This window comes from Amblyomma mixtum, chromosome 7 (assembly GCF_055824585.1).
Source record: "Amblyomma mixtum isolate Tamu chromosome 7, ASM5582458v1, whole genome shotgun sequence".
Lineage (NCBI taxonomy): Eukaryota > Metazoa > Arthropoda > Arachnida > Ixodida > Ixodidae > Amblyomma > Amblyomma mixtum.
The window spans coordinates 40,890,739-40,901,712 of NC_143018.1; the positions used below are offsets into that span (position 1 = coordinate 40,890,739).

The 10,974-nt window shown below is 47.5% G+C and overlaps 1 protein-coding gene and 1 non-coding gene across 2 annotated transcripts; both read right to left on the reverse strand.

Moving 5' to 3' along the window:
* Window positions 1-359: 359 nt before the first annotated feature.
* LOC149335775 (uncharacterized) lies at window positions 360-10,974 on the reverse strand. Its single transcript, XM_089552353.1, has 2 exons — window positions 10,467-10,974; window positions 360-1,851 (listed from the first exon to the last, which is right to left on the reverse strand). The coding sequence occupies exons 1-2, from the start codon at window positions 10,755-10,757 to the stop codon at window positions 691-693; spliced, it is 1,452 nt and encodes a 483-aa protein (XP_089408479.1). The 5' UTR covers window positions 10,758-10,974; the 3' UTR covers window positions 360-690.
* TRNAT-GGU (transfer RNA threonine (anticodon GGU)) lies at window positions 2,053-2,126 on the reverse strand. The gene has a single exon. It is a non-coding gene; the product is annotated as a tRNA-Thr (tRNA).

Here is a 10,974-nt window from a genome sequence, read left to right on the forward strand (position 1 = left end):
AGTACAACTCATACAGATAGTTAATAAAAAATTTAAAGCGAAAAAATCGAAAAAACGAGTTCACTAACTATCCCAGCCGTTTTTCTACTAGTCCGGAAAACAGATTATATCCCTGAGATAGCAAAGGAGATTGGGTCACACCATTAACAAAAAGCCACAAATTTTATAAATAAGTCGGAAAAGGTCGATCACAAACTCCAGTGCGTTTGGCACGGAAGTTACGTATACGCGACAAAAAAAATGATACAAAGTGCACTGAACGAGGCTTTATTATAGAAAAATCGAACAATGGCATGTACACACTCATCTGGTCATTCTAACTGCATTGCACTCACAGCTGCCAATATAGCATAAGACCGGTATCAAAGCGTGTAAGAACAACATGCTTTTGAACATCTGAAGTTGAAGGCGATACATATGGTATTCCGCGAACATTCGTGCTGCAAAAAAAGAAAAATCTAACAAGTACAAATATGCGCAGGGGGAAATATGTCAACTTTTACTCCGAATCTTTCGGCAAAAGATTTCCCAAAGTAAAAAAGAAACAAGCGCAGTGTGCACACCTGCGCACAGCGTAATGGTCTGCACTACAATGTTAAATTAAAAGAGTGGAAAAGTATTCAAAAAAGCTAAAACTGAAGAAGTCAAGAATCGGGCAGAGGTAGCAACAGAAGCGCTGACAGCCAGTAATCACTCCTCAAGTGAGACGTCAAATTTGATCACATCTGCACCTGGATATCCCGACCAACGGCATACATCTGCACTGATATAAAATAGCCGAAAGCGCCCGGGAGAAGCACAGACTGACCCATCGCTTTCCAGCAAGTTGCAACAAGACTGGCCTTTCCTAAGCTGCACTGTCAAGGCTTTTTCAAGATGGGGAACTTCACACGCGTTGCTCGACATAAACGCCACTTCCAGACGCGTGTAATTCTGTCCCGCAGTTCCGACGCGAACTGTGAAACACGCCTGCTTCTGGCGACACGCTCTCACTTCAGCTGATACAGTGCTACCGTAACATAAGTCCGCACGGAGTCTGCTAGGGTGATGCACAGTCACGACAAAATGCACTCGCTTTTTCTCCATCCTGCCTAGCCGGCTCGGCTTTGGCAGACTTTTATGCACCTGCTCCACCGCGATGAAAGGATGCCCCAAGTATGCCAGCTTCAAGCGAGTGCACTGAAGAATCTCTTCCAGGTAGCCAACCGCCCCGCTAACCATGCCTTCCAAGCTCTGAAGGCCGTGAGCATTTTCCTCGCGCGGTTGCACTGGCAACTCCTTTACCTCCGACCCTCCAGAAACTGAGCTTCCTTCAGCCGCGCTATGCCCCTGCTGTGCCGAAGAACATGTGCGTTGCTGTGCTTCGCGGGCTTCATTTAAGGTGGCCAAATATTTGCTCATAGCCTGCGTCACCTCGGCGTTCGGCGTCTCCAAAACCCCCGGCAACGCGACCCTCATTTCGTTCAGTGTATCTTCGTCCACTCGCGCCTTTTGGACGAGCTCGTTCACACGAGCCCTAAGGGCCTGCATCATGGACAGCGCAGTAGCCCCTTCGTGGGCGTGATGTGCCGGGAAGGGGTCCTTCAGGGGCACCTCGACTTCCTGCAGCTGGGCGGAGACGTCGCTAGCAGTCGCGGCGCTCCCGTGCCCCGAATGTTGGTCCGGTGTCGCCAAAGGCTTCCCATGGCTGCATCCGAGCTCGTAGCGTGGCGGCAGGTCTCCGTTCGGCACGCCGTCGCCACACCGTGGACATGCGACTTCATGGAAACCGCATTGTTCTTCGAAGTGCTGCAGTACAGCTTGCAGGCTGCCTACGAAGTTGCAGCCCCGGTGTTCGTTCCAGCAGTGCGCCTTGAAAGAAAAGAAAAGCAGGAACTGTTTAGAGCTCAAACCGGCTTTCATCTCCACTTTTGCGTGCTTTTTAAACGGTACAAAACATTTTTTTTGTAATAAGGGAGTAATTATTCAATGACATCCACCCGAGCGCAGCCTTACGGCTACAAAGGAAAGCTATACAGCTTTCTCAGAAACCTCGTAGTTAAAGAAAAATTCGTCCTGGTCCGGGGATCGAACCCGGGACCACCGCTTCACCGGAGCAGTCGCTCTACCAATTGAGCTAACCAGGACGGCAAGCTTATGGTAGGGCGAGAGCGAATTGATCAAAAACTCGAAGTGGGAACACTCCTCCACCTCCATCTACTCCACCTTGGGGGATTCCCCTAAACACAGTCCCCAACACAGTTCCCACTTCGAGTTGTTGACCAATTCGCTCTCGCCCTACCATAAGCTTGCCGTCCTGGTTAGCTCAATTGGTAGAGCGACTGCTCCGGTGAAGCGGTGATCCCGGTTTCAATCCCCGGACCAGGAAGAATTTTCCTTTAACTACGAAGTTTCTGAGAAAGCTGTATAGCTTTCGTTTGTAGCCGTAAGGCTGCGCTCGGGTGGATGTCATTGAATAATTACTCCCTTATTACTAATCTACTGCACCGCGGGGGATTCCTCTAAACATTTAACCAACATTTTTTGCTTGGCACTCAGTGGTGGGAGTGGCCGAAAGTTAAATTTGGAGCAACACCTCGTGTTTGTAGCAGGAGCCTGATATATACGACCAAAATTCGTATATACAGTTTCTTCAACTCATTTGCGACAGAGTTTTAAATATTACAGCGCGCTACATGAAGATTGGAATAGTGCAGGGTTGTACACAATCGTCTAAGGCAGGTCTCCAGATTTTTAATGCGCCTAGAAAAAAATCACATTTCATTGTTAACAATAGCGCAATGAAAGAGCGGGTCACGGCTCCAATACTGATAAAGGAGACGAGCGCAAAGCGAAAATGAAGCGAAAGTGGCGAGCCGGCCGCCCCAAAAACTCGCCCGAGGAATGGAGCGAAGAGCAGAACAGCTGTGAAAGAAAATACGAGCAGAATCGCTTTATTGCGCGCCAGAGACGTCCGACCCAGCGCGTGGTCCACGTACTGGGATCTGTTGGTGCAGAAATACGCGCAGAATAGCGGCTTGCACGAAATAACTGCAATTCGCGTGTATTATAGAGCGCAGGACAGGAGGGACCACGAGTAGTTCGTGTTCCGCGCGCGTATATACGCGCCAAATCGCTTTCATTGCGCGCCAGAGACGTCCGAACCCGGCACGTGGTCCACAACACGCGCAGAATCGCGGTTTTGCACCAAGGAACCCCAATTCGCGTGCATAATACAGCGCAGGTCACGAGGGACTCCGACTACTGATCGCTTTCTTTGGCGGCGCCGGGACGAGCGCGCGGAAGCTGGCGAACGGGGGCCGGCCGCGCGGCGGGAGCCGAAGGGAAGAAAAAGGCGGGAAAACTGCGTCGCGCGAGGTAATCGCGTTTTTGCTCTAAAGATCCGCAGTTCCCGCGAATGATAGAGCACACAACACTAGGGGACACGAATAGCTCCGTATTCCGCGCGCGTAAGTAGATGTGCAATAGCTTTCTTTGAGCGATGAACGCGCCGGCCACAAAAATGGCTCGAAGGCAACGCGAAAATGGCCAGCCGGCCGCCCCAGCAACTCGGCCGAGGAATGGAGCGAACAGCACAACAGCTGTGAAAGAAAATACGAGCAGAATCGCTTTATTAAGGCGAAAGCCTTTAATGCCTCATGCTGCCGCGACGAAGAAATGTTAGCAAGTGTGCGTCAGCGTCACTACTACAAAAAAAAAAAAACTATGTTGAGTATGGGAATCGAACCAGGGCCTTTGACACTTGTAGGGGAGGGAGACGTTACCACTGTGTATACACACACACAAAAACAACTATTTACAGAGCACCTAGGTAGGCGCTACGTGGCAGAAACATAATACTAACATATTATAACTAAAAGGCCGGTAAGGATATACAGCGCATCAGGAGAGGAAACCAATCCGGCACAAAGTCCAATTTTTCGTAAATGTCCGTTCCCTGCAGCAACATTCGGCTAAAGTGAATTCTGGGCGAAACAACAGGTTCAACGTTGCGGTCCGGCATGCGCGTTTTCCAAAGGCTATGAAGTCCAATCAGAAGAATCATACATAGGGGTTCGAGTCAGGTTGGGAAACAACAAGGTAGCGCACACTGTGGGAATTTAGGAGAAAATCTTTCTGTAGCGTCCTCTGCAACACATACCAAAACAAAATCGCCTCTTTGCAGTCTATAAAATAATGTTCAATTGTTTTAGGCACAAGGTTTGAACGTGGATAAAGGCGCATCTAGTGAGCGCGGGTTTCATGAACGAAATAAAACAAATAATAAAAATAAAAACATGAAAAGAAAAACATTAAAACAAAATACCAAAAATAATACACTGAGCACGTGGTCCACAAGACGCGTACAATCGCGGTTTTGCACGAAATAACCGCAAAAAGCCGCGTCGGCGAGGGCCGGCCGCGCGGGGAAGGAGCCCAAGAAAAATGGCGGGAAATCTGCGTCGGCACCGGCCACCAAAATGGCGCCGAATGGGAGGCGCGAAAAGCGAAAACGGCGAGCCGGCCGGCGTGTTTTTTTTTCAGCGCAAGCCCAGCCAGGCCACCGCTCATTGGCTCGCTCTACTGTTCACGTCACTTCCGCTTTAATTAGTACGCAAGCACTAAAAGTAAATGGCTGTTCTAAAGAAGTATCTATACAAACATTTCATATGCATACAAAATATAATGAATCTTTGAGAAACTAAATTTCAAAGTTTAGTTTGGTCACGTGACTAGTGGTGGCGAGCGGCATGCAGACGACGCCCAAGAGTGTGATCACGTGACAAGACGTCACTTTTGTCAACAGTCAAAATGGCCGCTTGAAAGGTCGTTGCGGCTGGTCGCGGCAGTCACGGAATTCTAGGCACTATAGTCACGGTGTCTTCGGGCAGTTGTAAGCAAGTGATTCCAAGACCAATGCAAGCCGCCTAGTTGGATCCAGGATACTTGCCTCTGAATGGTTAAAGTGCGCCGATTCCAAGGTGCTATGTAAGCCGCGCGGTTGGATGCAAGATATGCGTATTGCATTGGTTTTCGAACCGACGTAGGACCTATGCGGTGGCGATGTCACGAAGCGTTTGCCGCCGTGTTGCAAGCGTTTCTAATTCCTGTGAGGATCACCACGGACAGCGACGATCAACAGCTGCTCACCTTAGAGAAAGGAGGCTGCTCATGGTGAATTTCCTGTGCGTGCATAAGCTACACAGCACAGTGACAGTGGACGAGAAGTGAAAGTGGTTGCGGTCGGAGCTAGTGCCTCTCCGCCGAGGCAGAGAAATACGCACGTGCGAAGGCTCACTACGCACGCAGTGTTTTCCGAATGCTGAAATGAACTTGGCGTTGAGCAGCTAATCGTACTGGTTGCAGTGATTGCGACCGAAGCGAGCGTTGTTATACGACGTTGTTTCTGTTACGTATCTATCACCGATTTTGATCGCGCTTCCTGTGGATACTGTGCTTCGAAACTGCTGTGTGCGACGTGACGCAATCTTGGCTGCGCAGCCGCCGAACTGTTTTCTTCCGCGACAACCACAGCGTCGCCATTCTTCGGCGTGTTGCTGCTTCATACAGTACATTGTGTGATTACGGATGCACGGGTTACGACGTGCGAAAACATCGGTGTGTAGTGCAGTGGTCTCTTGTGGAGCGTCGTTTTTTTTTTATTTCCTGCCTGCTATGTGGACCTATGTCTGCAAAAATATTTGCGTTTAGAATTGGCGACATCACAAACTTCTCTGCATGATGGTGGGCTGAGCCAGAGTAGTAGTTCTCGGTTTAGGTTGTGACAACATGGTGCACTCCGTTTAAAAAGTGCTATAGCATTGTGGGCTGCGGAAAGGTTATAATGTAAGCTTGCGACTCTGTTCTTTATTGTTAAGCAGCTTAATTTATTTTGTGCATTGAGTAATCTGAGCCATGATGTGAGTCGCCGAGCACTGACAATGCTTTTGACACCAGAAAAAGAAGTGCTTTGGCATCCAGAAAGTGTGTGAGCAGGAGGAGTTGCTGGGCCTGGCAGTTCATGGGTTAACACAAAACTCTCTGCACACAGTGCGACAAGCAGTATGATGGCAATTACAGTGTGTAACAAAAGCATATGATTCAGGCTGTGCTTGACTTATCTACTCAAATTCAAGAAGTCTTAACAGTCTTTGCACTCTGCACAATTATGCGACAAAGGGCTGTATTCATTTTCACTCTGTCCACTGTGTTATGAGCGAGTTTCCATGTTATCGAGGTGTGAGTGCATTGAAAAAGTTTTACCCCCAGAAATACTGTCCATAATTTGAATCCATAATTATGGGGTCTGTATTAACGAGGCATGACCTTATAAATGAAATTATAGTTATTTTTAGTCCTGATGATGACACAAGTTATTCAGCTGTGTTATTTGCCTAGACGACTTATGAAGTAAATTTGCCATTGCAAATTATGAAAGCTGATTAAAAGAATGTTGTATGGCACAGCAGTTTGGTGGTTGTAGAATAACAGTTGGCTTTACCTGACACCACTTTGAAACAGCGGATAGGAGAACAAGGCCTGTGGAGCTAGTGAAACTGCAAGGAACAAAGACAACAGGAGAGAACACCACCACCGCCGCACCCAGTAGCCATTCTTGTTCTGTCATTCTCGCCCTTAGTAGCTCGTCGACATGCTGTCTTTCACGCAGTTCACCCGACAGCACACTTAAGCCCTGTGAAACCTGGAGAATGCAACAGCAGGACGGGACACAGTGTGTACATATATCTTCTGCATGTCTCATCATAGCTTGGCCCCTGTATGTGTCTTGCCAGTCATCATTCAGCACCTATGACCCTATTTGTGCCGTTGGCATGTGCACCCAATTGTAAACATATTTTATACTCTTGTGGTGCTATAATGTTTTGGCCGATTAAGTTGTTTCATCCAAATTGGCAAGGCTTTAGAAAGCGTTCCTGCGATAGCCAACTTGCTCTCATTCTCCCTGAACGGCAACATCCCCCTTAACGCTTTTTTTCTGGGCTTTGAAAGAGCGTATGATAAAATCCCTCATTTATATAAATAAGGTGTATTTTCTCATGCTATAACTTGGATCCAATTGCTCTAAACTGATTCCAAGCTTTAACAGCCAGCCGTCGACAGAATTCCCATACTAATTCTTACGCGTCCTGCTTTTTTCCTGCAATCTCGGGCGTCCCCAAGGCATTGCCCTTGGGCCCGAGGTTTTATTAAATACAATACGACCTTCCTTTCAGTGTTTCCTAACATGCCTTCATTGACAACAATGGAGTCTGCCCTCTGCAATCAATAACAGTATTTCAATTCTCAGAACAATATTTCGGATGATCTCGACTAGCCTGTTTGCTAATGTTATTAAGAATGCACCAACGTTTTTTACTTTCAGGATAACTACATCTTGCCTACTTATAAGGCCTTACTGAGAAAGACATATTCACTGCATACTGAAAAAAAAAATTGGTTTTTGAGGAACGGAAATGACGTAGTAAATGTCACATATCTCAGTGGATACTCGAACTCGCTGACAATGTAACATGGTCTCACCTAACAATCCTTCCTTATACAACTACCCACAGCCCAGGATATTTACACCATAGCATGTCCTTAGTGTCACCGTCTTCCATGTTGCTTGCATTCAAATCTCCTGTGCAGCATCAGCAGAATATTGTTATGCCACATGGCACAAATCTAATTTTTCTCAGATCCTGGGATGAATTCAGAACTGAGCTGCTTGTTTTATTCTCTCAGACTATTGTAGAAGCTCCAGCGTCACAGCACTAAAGATGAATCTTCTAATTTCTTTGTCTCATGCAGAAACTGCGGGTTTTTTTTGCTCTTTACTGTCACATAACCAACTAATCTTTTCCTGCTAATGGTTCCTTCTGCACTAGCTGCACAAGCACTGTCCCTCCCTTAGCTTATGCCATTGCATTTCAAGATTCAATTTTGTTTTTGCCACGAAAGGCTAGAATGGTCTTCCATCTCGCAAGGCTACGCTTACTAACCTATTGTCCTTCGAACTGGTCACTGTAGAAATCCATGCAGTTAATGACAATGCAAGTTCAATATTTTTGAGGGATCCCCCAGTGTGGAGAACGTTTGCAATAAGGAAGTAATTGTTCATTATCACCCACCCAACCTTAGCCATACGGCTACAAAAGAAAGCTACTCAGGTTCCACAGAAACTTTGTAGTTAGAGGAAAAGTTACCCTAGTCTAGGGTTCGAACCCGGGAATACTGCCTCACCGGGGCAGTTGCCCTACCAAGTGCGCGAACTGTATGGCTAGCATATGATGGGGTGAGCTCGAAATGGGAGCGGTGTTAGTCAAATATTTTAGGCGACTCCCTCAAAGTTGAAATGATTTCTAATAAGGTAGTCATTACTCATTGGCATCCACCCAAGCACGGCCATACGGCTACAAAAAGAGCTACAAAGCTTTTCTTTGCAGCTGCATGGCTGCGCTTGGATACTAATGAGTAATTATTCCCTTATTAGTACATTGCGAACTCATCAAGCTCCTACTTGCCTCATCATGTCAAAGTTCACCGCTCAGGTATTGCTACTTAGGACCGTTGAGGTATAATAAATATCAAAATAAATTGATCTAATAAAGTGCCTACTGACTCGTTCACTTGGGCAAACCAATAAAATGCTCTATTATGCATAATGTGGTCATCGAGAACTTTCCTCTATTTCAAGCAATATCACGGCGTATAAATATGTCGTTTGCACAGCCGCTTTTAGAAATGCTATCCTTTACTATGATACATGTAATGCCCCTCTGCTAAAGTTTTAGCCAGAGGCTGGCAGTGTTCCAAATAAATAAATATATGCGCACAGTAGTTGCATTCAGGCTAACTTGCACACTGTGCACACGAATCCTCTATCGGGCCGAACACACTGAGTGGAACAAGCCAGGCTGCAGTACAAGCTGATAACAACCGTCATAATTACAAAATCACATTTTTCAAATAGCAAGGTTATATATTTTAAATTATTAGTGAGCGATTCAAAATAGCACACAGCAGTGGTTTTGCATTTTTGATAGAAAAAAAAATACTGGCGAAGGGAAGGCGCAAAAAGGACGATCAGGAGAGAAGAGACAGGATGGGACGAGCGTTTCCCTAGCAGTGCACAGTAGTTGTCACTGTAATATGTAAACAGGCTTCCTCCCTGCTGACAGTCATTGCAAAAGAGATGCGTATAACAACGCTCGCTTCGGTCGCGATCACTGTAACCAGTACGATTAGCTGCACAACGCCAAGTTCATTTCAGCATTCGGAAAACACTGCGTGCGTAGTGAGCCTTCGCACGTGCATATTTCTCTGCCTCGGCGGAGAAGCACTAGCTCCGACCGCAACCACTTTCACTTCTCGTCCACTGTCACTGTGCTGTGTAGCTTATGCACACACAGGAAATTCACCATGAGCAGCCTCCTTTCTCTAAGGTGAGCAGCTGTTGATCGTCGCTGTCCGTGGTGATCCTCACAGGAATTAGAAACGCTTGCAACACGGCCGCAAACGCTTCGTGACATCGCCACCGCATAGGTCCTACGTCGGTTTGAAAACCAATTCAATACGCATATCTAGCATCCAACCGCGCGGCTTACATAGCACCTTGGAATCGGCGCACTTTAACCATTCAGGGGCAAGTATCCTTGATCCAACTAGGCGGCTTGCACTGGTCTTGGAATCACTTGCTTACAACTGCCCGAAGACACCGCGACCAGCCGCGACGACCTTTAAAGCGGCCATTTTGACTGTTGACAAAAGTGACGTCATGTCACGTGATTGCAGTCTAGTCACGTGACCAAACTAAACGTTCAAATCTAGTTTCTCAAAGATTCAGTATATTTTACATGCATATGAAACGTTTCCGTAGATAGTTCTTTAGAACAGCCATTTACTTTTAATGCTTGCGTACTAATCGGAGCGGAAGTGACGTGCACAGTTCAGCGAGCCAATGAGCAGTGGCCTGGCTGGGCTTGCGCTGAAAAATAAACACGCGGCCGGCCGCCCCAACTCGCCCGAGGAATGGAGCGAAGAGCGGTACAGCTGTGAAAGAAAATAGAAATAAGAGAAGGGAGAATTGACAACGCGGTGGAGAGGTGCGGTGGAGGGTGGGAAGGAGCAAAGCAGGAGAAAGAAAAAAAAAGAGGAAAAGGAAAAAAGAGAAGGAGGAGGGGCGCCGCTGTAAAGTGGGTTATGCAAAACCAATGCTGAAAGAGCCTTCATTACCTGATAACCACTCACTTAGCTAATCATCCAGCTTTAATTTTCTAACCGAGTGTTTCATGCACATACCACGTTAAAAAAAAAGCACGGTGGTTCTTTTGCAGAACATAATTATACATATGTAGCTCTAACCGACGCTTAAGATACTGCTTAGCCCCTACCAGAAGCAGACTGTTTAATCAATAGCAATATTTATACACTGCCTGCGCGCCGTATACAAAAGTACACACGCGCCGCACGTAGTACGCACTTACCTTCAAGTTCTCCACTTTCCGAGCGGGCACTTCGACCCTCTGACACTCGTTGTCTTCGAATCCCTCCCCGTCTAGCGGACAGGCTCCTCGGCCATCTTTGAGGCTCCTTCCATGGCATGGCTCGCACAAGGAGTGCTGGCACGGCAACAGTACCGCTCTTCTCGGAAGCACACGGCACATACGGCATTTGCGGTACTGAGAGACATCCTCGGCGAACCGCGTCGGTCGCCAGTTGAGGCCGCTGGCGAAGCCTTGCACTCGGTACAGAGCTCCTCGTCCCGCTGCCGCCATGACGCGCAAAGTCCGCAACCGCTGACCACAACGCCAGAAACCCACAACACACCCGCAGCCTGCGACGGAAATGGCGTGCACTGGCCCCCAAGGCGGTTTTTCGCGCTCGTCGCGTGAGCGAAGTCACGTGGTCACTTTACTCAGCCAATCAGCTTCGCGCCTCTAGGAGGCCAGAGGCCAGCGAGTCCGCCGACTCGCATTATAGAGGCTAGCAGGT

What these genes read in the sequence shown, in the direction of transcription:
- LOC149335775 (XM_089552353.1), bottom strand. Translation starts at nt 10,757, where the DNA reads ATGGCGGCAGCGGGACGAGGAGCTCTGTACCGAGTGCAAGGCTTCGCC. An exon ending in GGAAAGTGGAGAACTTGAAG is followed by an intron (nt 1,852 to 10,466) that starts GTAAGTGCGTAC and finishes TTTTCTTTCAAG; the next exon opens with GCGCACTGCTGGAACGAACA.